General features: G+C 38.3%; 1 protein-coding gene across 13 annotated transcripts in view; it reads right to left on the bottom strand.

Annotated features, from left to right (window-relative positions):
• The window catches only part of ACTL6A (actin like 6A), a 106503-nt gene that overhangs the window by 2101 nt on the left and 84955 nt on the right, over positions 1–19447 (bottom strand). For 7 of the 13 annotated variants that reach the window (XM_081571015.1, XM_081571016.1, XM_081571013.1 and 4 more), the window contains 11 exons: positions 17195–17271; positions 16858–17032; positions 12992–13092; positions 12256–12353; positions 6880–6974; positions 6486–6592; positions 6301–6390; positions 4561–4622; positions 4062–4176; positions 3833–3913; positions 1941–2036 (listed from right to left, as the gene is read on the bottom strand). In XM_081571015.1, coding sequence (XP_081427141.1) covers positions 1941–2036; positions 3833–3913; positions 4062–4176; positions 4561–4622; positions 6301–6390; positions 6486–6592; positions 6880–6974; positions 12256–12353; positions 12992–13092; positions 16858–17008 — 996 coding nt within the window. In that variant the 5' untranslated portion in view covers positions 17009–17032; positions 17195–17271. Of the gene's footprint in view, positions 1–1940; positions 2037–3832; positions 3914–4061; positions 4177–4560; positions 4623–6300; positions 6391–6485; positions 6593–6879; positions 6975–12255; positions 12354–12991; positions 13093–16857; positions 17033–17190; positions 17272–19447 lie in introns of all 13 variants that reach the window. The other 6 variants (XM_081571009.1, XM_081571008.1, XM_081571010.1 and 3 more) reach the window with 1 other exon arrangement.

The raw sequence follows: 19447 nt of genomic DNA, 5'->3' as shown, positions 1-19447 counted from the left end.
AGCTGCCCTTTCTGCAGTCCTCAACTTGCTAACTTATTCTTTGGGACTTTGTGCTGTCTTAATCCTCCTCTCTTGGTTCATCCCTCATATCTTGGTTCACCCCCTCCTCCCATCCCTTCCTGCCCCCATCCAAATCAAAATGCAGATGTCAGATCTCAGGGAAGTTTATTCACACTGCTTTCTTTTCAGATTAGTGTTTCTGTTATGCTTGAACACCCTCTCGATAAACATGGTTTTATGGCTCAGCACTACCCCTATCTCACTTCCTGTATGGAGAGCTCTCCCCCCATGTAGGAATTTGCTTCTGGGGATAGTTCTCAGATTGTTGATACTTACCAGTTACTCTATATATGAACAGTCAGTTTGAGTCTGTGCATGCAGCATGGGTGGAGTAGGTAGAATGCGAAGGAGGGGTGCTGGGAGCAGAAGGGATGAACACGGGGTTTTGTAGGTGAGGAACTGGTCAAATCCTATTACAATGGATTTCATTAAATTTTAACTGCCTCCTAAAAGACAAGGATAGTATCTAACTGGTCTTGAGCAGACCTTGGACAGCCCATGTCTATATTCATTATTCTGTGACTTTCTATGAAATCTAAAGTACTATAATCAAGGTATATTCCAGATCAGTCTGTATCTCCAAAAATGTAAGGAGGTGTCAATCTTGTGCCTGTATCAAAAGATTGTGGCATATGTAAAACATTCAAATACAGATTCTATAGATTCTGTTAGGGCCCATGTAACCTCTAATAAGTTTTTTAAAATGTAGTATTTATTGCAGAATACCTTACAAAAAACTTGATGGATGTTTAAAAATCTAAAAATTCCTCTGTTACTAATGTTCCATGTACACTACCTTCTCTCTAAACCAAATTCTTCTATCCCTTTGAAAGTTATCATAGTGTACCAAGGGATGTTTTTAAAAAACATAAAAGCTCTTCAGTCCTCTGCCAGATTTTACCCTGTAAATTTGCTATGTAAGTGACATGACTGGTATCTATCTTTCTGGGTTGAACTGTATCCTCCAAAGAGGTATGTTGATAATCCCCAGTTCCTGTGAATGTGACCTAATTTAGAAACAGTCTCTGAGAAGAGGACAGACCCACAAAGGAGAATGCCATATGATGATGGAGCAAGACACTGAAGTGCTATAGCTGCAACCCAAGAAACACCAAGGATTGCTGGCAAATCATCAGATGATGGAAAGAGGAAGGAAAAATTCTCTTCTGTAGGTTTCAGACAGCATGGCCCTGATAACATGCTTATTTTAGAATTCTAGCTTCCAGGCTGAGAGGTAATAAATTTCTGTTGTTTTGAACCATCTACTTTGTGGCACTTTGTTACAGCAGCCCTAGGACATAATACACCATCACATTCATCTTTCCAGCCATATAGCATGCTTCACTTCTATACAAACTACAAGCCAACTACTTCAAAATGTTAGAATATACCCTCTTCCCTTCATATTTTTGCACCTATTTCACCTAGATGTTCTTTCATAACCTGCCAACCAACTGAACTCATTCATTGAAACAGCTCTTCAGGAGGATTTCCTCTGACACTCCAGAAGGCCTGGCTGATGACATACTGAACCATTTAGCACATTACAGGTTTTCTTTTTTGCAGGTTTAGTCCTCCTAGCCGACTAAGCCCTTGGTGGTAAGGGACTATATTTTCTATCCCTAGTGCCTAGCAGACTGTAGGCACTTAAGTATGGAATCAATGAATAAAATAAGATTCAAATAGTAATGGGGAGTAATGGGAGTAACTGATAGATGTCATCTAGAAAAATTTGATTAATAAGGAGTATTAATACTATACCAGGCACACACAAGATACCATCAAGCTACTGAAAAGCAAACTGTATCTACACAGATTTTCCACCAGTAGTGAGGCTATGTATGACTGAAAAATACCACTGAAGAACACACACAACTTACTGGGGGTGTTTTCTGAGAGAGTTCTCTGTTCAACCTGTCGGTAAAGCTCTGTATTAGCGTGTTTCCTCCTGCCACTATGACGCTGCCATAGAGACCCTGGAATGAAACAAAAATAAATAAACTCCAAATGTTTTCAACCCTTTTAAACACAACTACAGATAAAACCATGTGTTCCACTACAGTTTTTGCTTTTTTAATTTTTTACTTCTACACAGACCTAGTAGTTTAATCCAGTGGTTCTCAATCCTGGCTGCACATTTGACTTATTTAGGGAGAGTTTAAAACGCCAGTGCTGGGGGCAATTAAATACAAATTTCTGGGGATGGAGTCTAGGAAGTTTTTTGTTGGTTTAAAACTCTCCAGATGATTCCTTTGTGTATTAACGTTTAAAATCCACTAATTTTAGGCAGTTATTCTAAAATTCAATCATTATTTTTTGGCAGATAGCAGCCAGTACCTAAGAAGTATATTTCCTAATTACATCATCTCAGAGTTCTCATCTAGAAGCTATGGCATTTCAAATTGGACAGATTATGGTGGACAATACATTCTCTGACAATACTCCTGGCCAAAATGACTGCTACCTTTCTCTTCTGCAGGGATGACCTTTTTCAAAATCCATATGCTGAGGCTTCCTCAATCAAAAACAAATTCCTAGTAGTAAGGAGTATGTGTGCTAAGTTGCTTTAGGCATGTCTGACTCTGAGACCCCAGAGACTGTAGGTCCACCAGGCTCCTCTGTCCAAGGGATTCTCCAGGCAAGAATACTGGAATGGGTTGCTATGATCTCTTTCAGATTCAGGGACTGAATGTCTCCTGCATTGGCAGGTGAGGTTCTTTACCACTAGCATCACCCGGGAAGCCCAAACAAGGAGTATATTTTACCTCTAATTTGCATGTATGCATCAGAAAGTTAAATATCAGCCTGCCTTTTTAGTGGCTAATTTCAGATTTTAAAAATTTATTCTATATTAAAAAAATGTATTCCAAATGTCTATATAACCTTAGCTATTAGCACTAAGCTCTAAGCAAATGAAGGAACTAAAAAAACTGAGGTAACACGTTGGCTACAAATTAAAATCTAGGGTTTAAATAAGATATGGTCTATCTAATAATTAGTATGGTATAGAATACAGAGTTGTGTCCGACTCTTTGTGACCCCATAGACTACAGCCCACCAGGCTCCTGTGTCCATGGGATTTCCTAGGCAAGAATACTGGAGTGGGTTGCCATTTCCTCCTCCAGGGAATCTTCCCGACTCCAGGACTGAACCCTGGGTCTCCTGCATTGGTAGGCAGATTCTTTACCATCTGAGCCACCAGGGAAGAGGTATAGAATATGGAGTCAGTCCTTAAAACTTGGCAAGAAATAAACTGATGAAAAAAAAATAAAAACCTTGGCAAAGTACAAAAAATACAAAGTTTACATCTAAACTCCATGTAAAAATGACATAATTTAAGCCACACCTTCCTAAAAAGTAAAACTGTACTATATACATTAAAAACCACTAATATATAGTTTTGTTTGTCGCATTTTAGGAAATCTCTAGACCACCACTGTCCAAAAGAACTTTCTGTGCTGATGGAAATGTTCTAGCTACATTTATAATGTGGCTTATGCAACTGAAGAATTGAAATGTAAATTTCTATTTATTTTAGTTGAATTGCCATACGTGGCCAAAAGCTGACTACATTGGACACAACAGCTCTCGAGTTTTGCATTTTCCCTTTTCTAGTAGAACTTCATTTTTTTTTACATATTCTTTCATAAAATGGACTTCAGAGTCAGTGGCCAAAGTTGCCAACTTAAAAAAATGATGGCCATTATAAATACCAGGGGCATTGGTTTGCCCAAAAAGATACCCTTATGCCATAAACAAGAGTGGCACTTACTGGTCTGATATCAATATCACACATTCCAACACTTGTAGTGACAACATGACTGACACCCAGCATTGTATTTCCTGATAAACCCTACAACAAAACAGAAACCAGCAGTTACACAGGAGACCTGCAAACCATAAAGCACATCCAAAAAAGTTTAGAGTCTTATTTAGCTTTTGTAATTACAAGAGATCTTTAAAGGAAAAAAACAGGCTGTTTATTAAATAAACTTTTATACCTTTACATTGGAAGGGTCAAATAATCCTTCAGGAATCTTTAACCGTTCTGCTCCAAAATCACAGTTGTAGCCATTGGGGAATTCATAATGAACAGTTGGCATCTGTGCAGCTACTCTGAAAGTGTATCAGACAATATTAAAGAGACAAACATATCCTCTTCAGAATTACAAACTATTATAAACAATATTGAGGAATCATCAGCTTGTAAAAAAGCAGAGTGGTAAAATCTTATTTTCTTTCAAAATGTTATTCAGTATTTAACTTTTTATCTTTAGACCAGTTAAGCATATTCTACAAATTTTTAACTAAACAAATCAATTTCTTTCCTCATTTATGAAATATACAGTTTTTTTAAAAAATTGAAGCATAGTTGATTTACAATGTTGTGTTAGTTTCTGGTGTATAGCAAATTGATTCAGTTATATATATATATATATATATATGAAGTATACAGTTTAAGTTTTAAGTCTTGTACAAAAAAAAACCAAGAAAACATACTGTTCATCGTAAGTTGAATCTGATACTTGAAGTACTGAGGCTTGAAAATCCTGGATAACACACTATGAATTAAAAAAAAAAGGTTAAGAAACAAGATTATTGAGATTTGTCGTTGTAATCTATACTTTCATAACATTATTTTCAAAACATTTTTCTTTTTTTTTAATTCCCTTTCCCACCCAAAACACTTTTCTAAATGAAACTGGACCACATTCCTGGATGGATGGCTAACTCATTTCAAGGGTATAAATCTACCCAGCAAGGACTCTGAGCATCAAGAAACCTAATTCTATAGCATTGAAACATGTATATTATCATATGTGAAACAGAACACCATTCCATGTTCGATGCATGAGACAAATGCTCAGGACTGGGGCAATGGGATGACCCAGAGGGATGGGATGGGGAGGGAGGTGGGAGGGGGGTCCAGGAAGGGGAACACATGTAAACCCATGGCTGATTCATGTCAGTGTATGGCAAAAACTACTACAATATTATAAAGTAATTAGCCCCCAACTAAAAAAAAAAAAACAACAAAAAAAAACCTAATTCTAAACACTTGTATTATGAACTAAATTGTGTAACATTTAAATTACAACTGTTATGGAAAAAAATGATGAGATAAAAATAAGTGGAAACCCTTGTATCACAGTTCTGCATAATAAAACTTTTTTTACTTAAAAAAAATTTTTATTGGAATATAGTTGATTTACTGTTTTTTCCTTTAAAATAAGCTTAAAGCAAGACTTCATTAACTGAATATACATACATAAAATGCATATACATTGTATCTTATGGAACTTTTAATGACTGACATAGTATAAAACAGTTACAAAACATGCAGTGAAACACACAGGACCTCTGAGCTGCTAAGGAAAAATCTTCTAAGGTCTAGGTACAATTATTAATCATCTTCACAATTTTTCCTTGTATCGGACACCCACAAAAAATCTTTACCCTTGGGTGTAAAAAACTTGTCAAATATGTTATATCACTGCCGTATTAGGCTTCCCTGGTGGCTCAGTGGTAAAGAATCTGTCTGCCAATGTAGAAGACGCAGGTTCGATCCCTGATCTGGGAGGATCCCACATGCAGCGAAGCAGCTAAACCCGTGCAACTACCAAGCCTGTGCTCTAGAACCTTCAAGCCCCAACTACTAAAGCCACCACTCCCTAGAGCCCGTGCTCCACAATAGGAAAGGCCACTGCAACAAGAGGCCCACACACCACAACAAAGAAAGCCCCTGCTCGCCACAACTAGAGACAAGTCAGTGCAGCAGCAAAGACCTAGCACAGCCATAAATAAATATTAAAAAAAAAGAATGCATATTGTGGTATGAGAGGTTGTTTTACTAACCTCTCCCCCGTCAGTAAGTCATTCATGGTCTGAGATGGATTTTCAGTAAAGAAAACCTTCCACTGGCTCCTTGCTATGAACAATAATACATTTCTTATATAGCTGACTCAAGTTTAGGAAAGAAAATGTTCACGGAGCCATACTAGTTTGTGTTTACCCCAAAGCTCCTTTCAGATCTCACCACAGTAGTCCAAGTGAATGCAGAGTAGTTTGTTGATATCTGACAAGCATGAAAAGCATACCCCTCCCCCAGCCCCCGCCAAAAGCTATTAATTTTGTTTGCAAATATCATTAAAAATCTAAGTTTGAAAATATAAAACGCTCATACTCTGTTCAAAGACTTACAGCCTATAATGCTTTTGTGAAGAGAACAGGATTACTTACGTTACACATGTAATTGTGCCAAGACCTTGTAACCTGGGGCAGCTTCTCTTTTCTTTTCCAGTTTGCTGGAGACCCTTCACGAACAGCTTCCTAAGTGCCAAGAACAAGTGCTAGGTTAAGAGTTTACAACATGGGGGTGCGGAGTTGAAGGTAAGCCCCAGAAATAAAATTCAATCATCACTTACTTTTGATGCAATCATATATGGAGGAATCAGTTCTATATTCATTTCTTGGAAGAGTTCCCTGCACTGCATAGTGATAAAGTCTCCAGCAAGAGGGGACTTCACAATGCCTATGAAACAGATTACACAAGACTCAGTAAGAAAGCATTCCATCCAAGCTCCTTGGGATGAATTTCCTGTGTTTTTACACATGATTAATTTTTTTCAAGTAGAATTAACGAAACTATCCTCCAAGCATGAATGAAGCCATGCATCAGTTTTAAAGATACACTATACACTACAGATTTTTTTTTAAAAAACTCTAAAAAAAGACATGACTTGGAAACGACTTTGATAGCCCAAGTCATTGCTTTATTTCATGATCTGTGTCCTCAGTGCACCCTGGTTAAAAACTTACCTTGCTGAAGAACATAGCCATCGTGAACAGGAATTGCAGTGGTGTGAGTGGCTCCACTGTCCAAAATAAGACCAGTAGAACGACCATTAGCAAATCTAGTTTAAAGCGTTAAGGAAAAGAAAGTATCAAGGTTCCTAAAATAATGTTTATTTGTAAAGGGAAGGTTTTTATTAAGGCATTTTTAAAACGTGCATCATGGCTTAAAAATGTGTTAAAGTAAATACAGGGATGAAAGTTGGTATCAAATAATAATTCTGGTTTAAAAAAAAAATGACTACAGGCAGGACTTTCAGAATGGTGGTATGAGAAAGTCAGAGAAACCTTTATCCCAGAGAGAGACATCTGTTAAGCTGGTCAAAATTAGCACAATTATTCAAGTCTCTGGCACAGATCAAAAGGGCTTCCAACAAACTGAGAAGCATTTAACAAAATCTACAGAAACTTGGTAAGAACAGTGGGAGGCTATGCCATCTGAGCTAAAAACTAAAACCATTCTCACACAGGATTGAAGAACCATTTCAGCAGTTTGGCAGCTGAGTGGCAGTTATCATCTTTCCCAGCTCAATATGAAGAGCTATTCCAGGTAGATTCAACAGCCAGTGAATATCAGCAGACAGAATTTATTCCATTTTCCACAGTTCTGTGCTGCAGAAGGCCTACATGACATGAACATCACAAACTGACATTTAGGAATACAGCCATTCACTGGGTCATCCAATATTTACTGAGCATCTATTGTGTGCCGAGTGATAAGTCTGGTGCTCAATAAAGAAGGGAAGCAGGGAGGTCAGTCTCTTACTAGCATTCCTTAAGCACAGAAGACACAAAAGGGTGAACCAAAGCTGTCTCTGCCCTGAAGGATATCCTGTTTAGTGAAGAGGAGATCAATAAAGCTATACAAAGAACATTTCAGGATGCCCTGGGAGAGTATAAAGGAGTATAACCTGTCCCTAGGAAACCCAAGTGAAAGCTGAGGAGGGGGGCATGGGAAAGAGTTGACATGTGTGGGAAGGCCAGGAGGCAAGAGAGCATGGGAAGAGGTCAGGGAAGTGCAGAGCAGTTCAGTAGAGCTTGAAAGAATAAGAAAGGGAAGACTGTGGGAAATGATTATGGCTTAAATCAGCAACTTAGCAATTAACAAAGATGATTAGAGCTGCAATGTGAAGAATGGGCAAGAGGAAGGGCTACACCTAATACAATGGCAGTGCACAGAGAAATAAATGGATTTGTGGGTTTGGATTGGAGTCAGAGGAGGGCTTGATTACTACTTAATCTGAAGGGTTAATGAGAAAGATTTCTGGTCTAGACAACTGGGAGTAAGATAAGACACAAAGGAGAAGGAATAAATTTGACGGGAGAGATGAATTCAATTTTGGATATATTGAGTTTACAGTGCTTAAACAAATAACTAATAGAAAAAGCTCTAGTAGGCAGCTGGACATGGGCCTGCAGCTCACAAGAAAGATCTGGGATACAGATATGATTTGGAATTGATCAGTGTATAACTGGTATCTGAAGTCAAGGAAATAGATAGTTAAATCAGAAAGAACATGTCAAGAGAGATGCAAGTCTAAGGGCAGAAAACCAAGGCATGGGCAGGAATGAATGGAGAAAAGAGATCTGAGAATAAATGGCCAGAAAGGTAGGTTAATAATTTATCTTTGCTATTACTGCTATTTCATTGTTTATATACATAAACACTAATTTTATCTCTATTAGTACAAAGTGATACAGTAACACCAGACTAAAAGTATGTAAGCCCTCCTATAGATGACAATTCTAAAATCTGGACAAATTATTTCAAGTGACCATTTCAAAACACTGGAAAGTATTTAAAAGTAGTCAAAATTCAGCCAAAACTAATTCTCACGAAACTGCAACTGAAAGGAGTTAAGAACTGCAAGTCTGTAGCCTCCTTGCCTGAAAGTGCTTCCCAGCTCCCAGGCTACAGCTCAAGAAAGCAGTGAAGAACTGCAGCCTTACCACCTGAGTCTACACAGAGAGGAGTTTAGGGCTGGAAGAAAAGCTGGACATTTAAGGTAGAAACTCTGGAAGCAAGAGAACCACAGAATGGGCAAAACACAAAACCTGAGTATAAAATCCAGCCGAATGTTTGGTTGACAACTGAACTATTCAAGTGCAGGACTTCAGGGGGACCAAAAAAATGCAGAGAGAACAGGAGAGTAATGCATTCTTGAAAAATGAGGGGCACCAATGAGTTCTGTGATTTTGCTACCTTTGTAACTAAATGAATTTTCCTCAAGTAGGCAGCTCGGCCAGCAGACAGCGGACGCCTGCCTCTCAAACTGACGTGTCAGAAGGGCAGAGCCTGAGGCTGGCAGATGAGAATTCAGCTATCAGTTAAGTCAGATAAAACAAACACTAATCTTTTCATTAATGTTTTTGTTTTGGAAAACAGTTATCTTTTTCATAAAACTGTTCCTTGTGTTGACATTAACGTATCTATTCTTTTTTTTTTTTAAACTAATAAGAAAATGTTAAAAGAAGTCTTAGTTTTAAATTCTTAAACAGTAATATTGATAGCTATAGCCTTAAAAACAAAATCTCTGTGGCATCCTCAGTATTTTTTCTTGCACTTTTCCAGTGTCTTGTTTTAATAATTTTATTTATATATTTATTTTTGGTTGAGCTGGGTCTTTGTTGCTGCTGCTGCTAAGTCGCTTCAGCCGTGTCCGACTCTGTGCGACCCCAGAGACAGCAGCCCACCAGGCTCCCCCGTCCCTGGGATTCTCCAGGCAAGAACACTGGAGTGGGTTGCCATTTCCTTCTCCAATGCATGAAAGTGAAAAGGGAAAGTGAAGTCGCTCAGTCGTGTCCAACTCTTCCCGATCCCATGGACCGAAGCCCACCAGGCTCCTCTGTCCATGGGATTTTCCAGGCAAGAGTACTGGAGTGGGGTGCCATTGCCTTCTCCATCTTTGTTGCTGCACTCAGGCTTTCTCTAGTTGCAGCGAGCAGGGGCTGTTCTTCATTCTTCATTGTGGTGTGCAGGCTTCTCATTGCAGTGGCTTCTTTTGTTGAGGACCACTGGCTCTAGGGCACACAGGTTTCAGTAGTTGCAGCGCATGGGCTCAGTAGCTGCGGCACACAGGCTTAACTGCTCTGTGGCATGTAGGATCTTTCTGGACCAGAGATCAAACCTGTGTCCCCTGCATTGGCAGGAAGATTCTCAACCACTGGACCACCAGGGAAGTCCCTCAGTAATTTTTTAAAGTATAAAAGAATCCCAAGGCCATGCTTGAGAAGTCAAAACAATCTTTAGAATAATACTAAAATGTTATTTGCCCTTTTCACTGTCATTCTCTCATGAATGTACAAGAGAGTTTTCCAGAGGCTATGTCATATATGATACACAGCAGACTGAATGCAAAAAGATAGATATGAGAATCCAACTTCTGCTATTAAGTCCAAAGTTAAAGAGATTTGAAAAATTGCAAAACGAAGCCACTCTTCTCATTAATACCTTTGGTTTTGGAAAACAGTTATTTGTCATTAAAATATTTTATTTACATTAATATGCAATTGGCTTATTATTAATTTACTTAAAATAAGCAAATATAATTTTTTTAAGTTTAATTACTAATATGGCAAATACTTCCTGATATGATCCACATAAATAAAAGCTCTAGGTATAAAAGTTTGAGAACAACTAGGCTAGAAGAACACAGTAAAAAAACACCAATCAGCAAAAGCCAGAAATGTTAGGAATTCTACAGGACTATCTACTTCCTTTACCAGATAATTACAAGACGGAAAAAAGCAGGGGGTGAGATGGTGGTTACAATCTAGACCAGAGACCCAAGGGATACATCAAACAAATATAGTGTTCCTTGTAAGGAAGCAGCCAAACAGATCTTACGTTCAAATTCATAACTGCCATTTTCAAGCTGTGGACTGGGACCAGTTTGCTTATTTTGACTCTGACTCTTGACAGGGTTATTATGAAAATTAAATGAGATAATGCACACAGTGAGTCTGCTAGTGCTCTCTACCCTCTGCTCAAAACCTGCAATGGTTCTTTCGAGTCTAAAGTTCACATTTTTAAAATACAACATGGAAGGCTTCCACTGTCTGACCTAAACCTATTTTTACAACTCCCACTAGAGCTGAATATAAATCTTCAACTCTAAACTCACTGTGAAGAACGCTTACCCTTTCCACCTCCACACTTTTCCTCAAGTCATTTCCAAGACACAGCACGACAGACAAATGTTAGATTACAGCTACCACAGTGATTCTCACACATATAAAATTCAGCTGAATATTACAGCAATCCAGGGAGGTACACAGGATAAATGTATAAAAGGTGAGGCTGATTTTAAGTACCTAATTCAAGATCAGTTTATAAGCACTGTTACTTGAACTCTAAATATAAGACTCCTTCCCCTTCACCTTGCAACTAAATTCCCTCACTTCTGGGGGGGCGGGGCACGCTACATGGCATGCAGGATGTTAGTTCCCCAATCAAGGAATGAACTCATGTCCCTTGCACTGGAAATGCGGAGTCTTAACCACTGCCGGGGAAGTCTTGAAATTCTCTCTTCTTTACAAGGTTTGTCAGGCTTCAATCTTCCTCCACTGAACTATAATTGCTATTTGAAAAATTCAAATGAATCATGTACTTCTTAATGACTTTTGCCAGTGCTATTTTGAAGTACCATTTAAATCTGTTATTTAGTTTTCAACAAGAATATTACATTATTCTTTGAAGTCAGGACATAATATTTCTTTGTCTGTCCCTTAATATGCTCATAAAGAATATTTGGTGATTAAATCTTAAATGAATTTACAGACAACTTCCAGACTTCCCTGGTGGCTCAGACAGTAAAGCATTTGCCTACAATGTGGGAGACCCGGGTTGGCTCTCTGGGTCGGGAAGATCCCCTGGAGAAGGAAATGGCAACCCACTCCAGTACTCTTGCCTGGAGAATCCCATGGATGGAGGAGCCTGGTGGGCTACAGTCCATGGGGTCGCAAAGAGTCGGACACGACTCAGCGACTTCACTTTTACTTTCCACTTTTCTCAGGTATTGGAGAGGAGGAAGGAGATGACATTCTTTGAACTCATCTAGGCCTTTTCTTCACATTCCCCTTCTAAAAACACAATTTTTAAAAAACTTTGTTAAATTAATGAGCAGAATTTGAGTGTTTCTTTCCCATCTCCCTCTCACATTTTCATGCGCATCAGTTCCAGTAAGAAATACAGAAAGATGGATATCTAAAAAGCAATGAGGAAAAACCCCCTCAACTTCTGACAAGCAACAACTGACTCCTGTCTTCCTGCTGAGCACATCACCTTTAGCAGCACCACAGTTACCCATGAAGAGAAGCTGAGTATTACTCTTTCAAGGATACGCTGTCAAAACGGCAGTTTTGCAAAGGAAGAATGCAGGAATGTTGTAGTGTTCAAACATTAGCTCTGTCAGTTTCTCTCTCTTTGCTCTAGTATTCCACTTGAGAGGAGGGAAAAAGAAATGCAAATTACTTATTGTTTAAAAACTAAAATGCTGATTTATCTCAAAATTCATTTCAGTACTGTATTAACAAAAATGAAAAACATTAAAGTACCATGGAAAATCTTCATAATAATATCTTTACAACATTTATCTCTATGTATTTGTAATAAATTTAATAAAGTTTATTATTTGAAAAGTAAAATTGCTGCTATGAATTCTAGAAACTACAGACTTTTCAAAGTATAGAGTAATCAGGATTCTCATAAACATGAAGTATTAAATCTTAAGAGTGAATCTAGTCACTCCTAAGATTGAGTATAAAAGCAGATATACACTGCCCTTGAGGGATAAGGGACAATTCATGAACCAAAATGAGAAGCAATCAAAGGAAATTAGATATTAAATTCCTGGAAAAAAAATAGATAAATAACCACCAGAACCCACTAGGGTGCTTTACTGTTGTTGTTTGAGTATTTTTATTATTGAAATAATAAAAGTTGTAAGAGTATTTAAAAAAGAATCACCCTTACCCTCATTTTCAAAATATCAATTTCTATATCTCTTTAAAGAAAAAGGAAACATTCTTTAAATGAGTTAAAAAAACAACCTAGAAAACTTGAAAAAGTTTGTCTTACCGGTGCTTCTGACATGAGAACAGGATGCAGGCTGGCTTCTGATTTGACATGCATTTTGTAGGTATGATCCAAAATAGCCTGGAAACTATCCCAATCTTCAACTAGAATATAAGATAAATACCTTGAAAACAATACTTAGTTGAAGATGAATACAGCAACTTCTGAAGACTGTTTCTAATGGTTTAGCACTAATACTTTAACATACAGAACTGATTGATTTATTTTACAGCTCTACCTCATAAAACAGTACTTCATATAGACATCAGCTTTGTCTTCTAGATATGACTCCTCCAGCCCCAACAGTACCATAACCCCTAGACCTGACCCAGATATAATTAAGGTATCTAACAGACCTAAAACACCAAATAAATAGTATTCGGTTAAGTACTAACTATAAAGCCCAAAACACAATTCAAATTGTAAGAGGAAACAGAATTGCATGATTTGGAGCTAACAGCTACAATCTGTATGAAAAAAGACATAAAGACATTACAAAAAATTTAAAGAAGAGTATGTTTCCAATTTGCTTTCCATCAAACCATTACACTGAAACTGCTTGCATAAGTCACTAATGATCTTGTAACAGGCAAATCCAGTGGATCCTTCGCATCTGTAATCTCATCTGACCTCTCTAAATTACTGATACCATTGATTCAAGAGTTTACAAACTTTTTCTGCCACAGACCAACAAAGAAATGGCATCATTTGTACAACACATTAATATTTTTATAGGCCTATCAGGATGAGTTTTTTTTTTAATTCATTGTTTTGGGTTTTTTTGGCTGTGTTCGGTCTCCGTTGCTACCCATGGGCTTTCTTTATTTTTGGTGAGCTGGGGCTAATTCTCTAGTCACAGTGCTCAGGCTTCTCACTGTGGTGGTTTCTCCTGTTGCAGAGCATAGGCTCTAGGCTGCATGGGCTTCAGTAGCTGCATCATGTGAGCTTAGTTGCCCTGCAGTATGTGCAATCTTCCTGGACCAGGGATCGAACCCGTGTCCCCTGCACTGGCAGGCAGGCCAGGGAAAGTCCAGAATGGGATATTTTGGTCAATGCACTTCCTCTGTAGCTTTAACTTCTCTTTCCCCTTCTTAGCATAGATCTCAATGTCACAGTTAAGAACAATGAGACCCACTGGACTTCTTTACTTCTAGAATTTTTTATTTTCTTGGTGTTCTCCTGAATTTTCTCCTACTTCTCTAACTGTTCATCTCATTCCCCTTCATAGGCACCTCTACTGGTTAAATACAGAGTAAGTTTTCATAAGGAATCTCACCCTCAATCCTGTTTTCACATCCCGAACTCTTTCTGGGTGGAAAAAAAAAAATCAATTCTATGTCTTAAAATCATTCTCACTTGCTTATTAAACCAGCATCTATACTCAAACACTCTGGACGAATAAACTCGCTTGCTATGCAGAGTTAACTTAGCAAACCTGAGAAAGGCCTGCTTGCAAGGCTGACCCTTGGCTGGCATCTGGGAACTTGTCTGGTAAACAGTTTCCTACATTGATATAAAACTTTACCCAAATAAGTGTAGTTCACTGTGCCTAAACCATTTCTACAAACAGTGTGGTTTATACTGGAAGTCTGGGGTTTTGGGACATGTTGGGCAAAAGGTACCTACATGACCAGTCACCAATAAAAACCATGGGTACTGAGTCCTTTTTTTCCTAAATCCAAAAGATAGTTATTTATTCCAAGTATCAGGATAATATAAGAAATAAAATATTTGTAACAAAAAATATCCTTCCAGTTCTTTAACAGTTCTATAGAGATATAATTTTCCATAACATGAATTTTATGTGTACAATGAAGAGATTTTCTTCTGTAAGTCTACACAGTTGTGCAACTCTTATTACAACCTAATTTTAGAATATTCCCATCACCTCAGAAAGAAACTGTATGCCCTTTAACAATCACTTCTCATAATATCCACAGCCCCAAGCAACTACTACTTTACTTTCTGTCTGTATAAATTAGCTTTTCCTGGTCATTCCATATTAGAGTAAGTGATTCCACATTATGTGGAATTTTGCATCTGATTTCCTCCATTTGGCATAAGGCTTTCGGGGTTCATCCATATTTTGACTTTTATCAGTTACTTTGTTTCTTTTATTGTCAAATAGTATTAATACTTCATTTTATGGATAAAGCACACTGTGTATACCCATTCATCCAATGATGCACCTTTGGACTATATCCATTTTTCAGTTAATATGGATAATACTGCTATGAACGTTTGCATTTAAGTATTTGTGTAGACATAGGTTTCAGTTCTCTGTACTGCTACCTAGGGGTGGAACTGTTTAGATTATAAGGTGAATTTTTATTTAACCTATTAAGAAACCGTCAAACTATTTTTCAAAACCGCTGCACTATTTTATATTCTCTCCCAGAAATAGATATGGAGGTTTCAGTTTCTCTATATCCTCATCACACTTGCTATTGTCTGTCTTTATAATACAGCTATCCTGTGAGTGTGAAGCAGGGTGCTAAGTCTTTAATGCGCTCCCCTAGCAGACCATGGATTTCCCAGGTGGCTCAGTCATAAAGAATCCATCTGCCAATGCAGGAGACTCAGGAGATGCAGGTTCAATGCCTGGGTAGGAAGAGCCTCTGGAGAAGGAAATGGTAACCCACTTCAGTATTCTTGCCTGGGAAATCCAATGGACAAAGGAGCCTGGGAGGCTATAGTCCATGGGGTCACAAAGAGTTGGACATAACTGAGCACACACAACAGACCACACACACATGTTCCTGGTTGCTGGAAAGTTTAAGCACATCCTTTATGACTACACTGTAAGCTCCTGGAAGCTTGTGCTGGTTTCCTTTGGACTTCACTGCATGCCCTTTTTTTCCTTTTGTCAATTCTGCTTTGTATCCTTTTGGCATAATAAATCTTAGCTATGGGTACCATTACATGCTGAATCTTGTGAATCCTTTTAGTAAATAACTGGACCTGAGAGTGATAGTGGGTCTTACATTTGCTTTTTAAGACCATAAAACTTGCTCCTTCCCCAGTGCATGGTACCCCTTATTCAGTAACTCCAAAAATCTAGGAAACTTTTTTTTAAAACTTTTGAAAGTTTAAACTCTTAGTACCATTTGTCCTGGATATCTCAGACAGCCACCTCAGGATCTCTGCCATCAGTGTTAAAATTTAAAACCTCTTCATTTCTCATTTGGACTCACCTCCCTAACTGATCTTCCTATTTCTAGTATCTCCCTCCAATCACACCTATGTATTACTGTTAGAATAATCTTTCCAGTTGACATATATGAGCGTTTCACATCTCTGTTTAAAAATTCCTTTGGGGTAACATTTCAGTTACCTGCTTAATATACTCCTGGCATTACAAGCCCTTTTATGATTGCTCTCTGCCTGCCTTTCCTGCAGCCGGCCCTAATGCACCTACTGTTACAGCCATACTTAACTGATGACATTTCTAAACATGTAAGTTCCTCCCACAATACCATCTCTTCACACATGCTGGTTGCTCTGCTTTACCCAGTCTTGTCAGTCAGGTTAGTTCTTATTCCATGATCAAGATTCAGCACAGTTACCTCCTTTGTGAAAACCATCTCTGACCCCCATAGAATTAAATATCTCTCCTCTGTAACCCCACTGCTTATCAAACACAGTTATATTTATACACACACATCTAGCTTCTATACCTATAAGTTTCTTAAGAAAAGAAACATGTTTTATGCATCTTTGTATTCTCAGTGCCCGGAACATCAGTTCATGGAATAAAAACAAGAAGAAGATAGCTGATATTCAACTTATAAGCAGCCACTGCTTTATATCTGAAATATACTATACGTACTCTACATTTATAATCAAATCCATAGGAGAAAACATCGTACCCATCCCATTTTTCAGTGGTGAGATGGCCTCTGTGTTCTCCCTCGGAACTCGCAGGGCATTAGTATCTATGTAATAGGTGGGACCGCCTTGTTTGCCTTTATCACCATCGATTTCCATCAGAGTACTTCCATCATCTCTTTCTACCACCATACCAATAGCCGTAGGGAAATCCACCTGGAAGAATCAAAAACGATTTACAAGTTTTACATGTTTTTATCAAGGAGTCATTTCCCACCAACTAATGTCTTTTACCATATTTGAGTCAGACTTTCTACGTGAATTTAACTCTGCATGAATGGCCCCTGTATATCCAATTAACTCTAACATTACACTGACCTTGGGACAGTCTTCACCAGCATAACCAGCTCTCACAGTATAGGATCCAATGTCAAAAACAAGGGCTCCAACTTCATCTGAAAAGATAACTAACATTAACAACTCACAAGTACCATATGAAAATTAAAGAGTACTTAATGTGCTTATATTCATATTACTACTACTTTGAACCTAGTTTTAAATACGCCTTAAAGATTTATTTAATTAAAATATAACAAGTCAAATATAGTATATTAGTAGAGGTTCAATCAGGAAAGAGACGGTATGCTAAAATTAGGTAATTTAAGGAGAGTTTACTTACTAAAGGGTCTACTTACAAAGATACAAGAATAATACAGGAAAACCAGAAAGGACAGTATGATATCCTAGGACGAGTGATAACAGAAATCTGTTGCCACACTTAGAACTGAAGAAACGTGAGGGAGGAACTGTTACTAGAACCCAGAGGGAGACTTGTGTCGGGAGGGTACCTGACAGGAGCTGCGATCTTCAGTTGAGGATGGAGTCAGCCTAACACATCTGCCAACCTCTCCCCACTGGCTAGGGGGATCATATCATTTCTCATCCAAACTGAGCTACTTCTAAACGTGGTAGGAGCCCCTATTAATAATTATACCAGGACAAGAGGCACAAGGCAGGAAGTACCGTTACCCTGTGTGTGTGCTTAGCCACTCAGTCATGTCCGCCTCTTTGCGACCCCATGGACTGTAGCCCATCGGGCCTCTCTGTATCACGGGCCAAACCAAAGGTCAAGAGAGTCCACAGATGCTGTCTACCAGGGTCAGCCTTGAAGGGACAGAGCAGGCGGACATAGGAAGAAAGTGGATCTGGAAGGGCCACGGAGAGATATCCAGTACACTGAGGTATACCATTTTTTTCATACATTAAAAATTATATTTCATGGAATTTGGGAAGAAATTAAGCAAAACCCCAAGAAAAATATGGAACCAGAAGAATAAGAGTTTAAGGTATAACATGGGCCAGGTAAAAATCATTAAAATGAAGGTACCAAAGTTTACATATTTCACATATTTGTAGGAGATAAAAGTTTAATGCTGAGAGAGAAAGCTGTCTTTTTTTCATATTCAAATTCAGAGAAAAGCCTCTAATTATACTTTAAAAATGTGCATGCACACATGCGTGCTCAGTTACTTCAGTCACGTTTGATTCTCTGCGACCCTACGGATTGTAACCCGTCTGTCTATGGGATTCTCCAGGCCAGAATACTGGAGTAGGTTGCCATCTCCTTCTCCAGAGGATCTTCCCCACCCAGGGATCCAACCTACATCTCCTGCACTACAGGCAGGTTCTATACCACTGAGCCACTGGAGAAGCCCCATACTTTAAAAATACTTCACTCAAAACAGCACACTTCCTAAAAGAAAGCACTTGGGTTTTCTACGTATTGATTTTTGAAAGAAGGAATTTTTCAAATTATTTTAATAATTCTTCAAATTATTAAAAATAAATATTGCTTAGCTCGATTAAATTGACAAAGTCAAGTCTGGTAAGACCAAGTATTGTCAAAGAAGTAGAAAAAGAGGAGCTCTTACACATTTGCCAGCAAAAGTTGTAAACTGATACAAACACTCTGGGGAATTTAGTCATATCTACTAAAGCTGAAAATGTGCATACATAGAAATTACACTTATATCTTCTCTAGAGAAACTCTCTCACATATATCACAAGCAGACATGTACAGGAATGTTCACTAGCTATATATATGACCGCAGGTGATTTACTAACCTCTCTGCCTCAATTTCCTCATATGTAAAATGTGCGCAACAGTTCCTATCTCAGAGGATGCTCGAAGTATGGAAGCACTTAGAACAATGAAATGAATGAAGTTGCTCAGTCGTGTCCGACTCTTTGCGACCCCATGGACTGCAGCCTACCAGGCTTCTCTGTCCATGGGATTTCCCAGGCAAGAATACTGGAGTGGGTTGCCATTTCCTTCTCCAGGAGATCTTCCCAACCCAGGGATTGAACCCAGGTCTCTGGCATTGTAGGCAGATGCTTTACCATCTGAGCCACCAGGGAAGTTCGTACTTAGAACAATACCTGGTACATAATAAGCACATAAGTATACTGGTGTAATTATCATCACACTGCTTGCCGCAGGAGAAGGTAGATTAAATGGTCTCTCAGTAGGGAAATAAACTACAGCTTATTCATACAGTGAAATATTTACTATTGATACATAGCAATTAAAAGTGAACAGTCCAGATCTGCACATATCAACATGGATAAATC

Source organism: Giraffa tippelskirchi, chromosome 2, assembly GCF_054371585.1.
Source record: "Giraffa tippelskirchi isolate mGirTip1 chromosome 2, T2T-mGirTip1v1.2.pri, whole genome shotgun sequence".
Taxonomy (NCBI): domain Eukaryota; kingdom Metazoa; phylum Chordata; class Mammalia; order Artiodactyla; family Giraffidae; genus Giraffa; species Giraffa tippelskirchi.
Note: the sequence above shows the minus strand (reverse complement) of the source record. Positions and strands in the feature narration are given on the sequence as shown.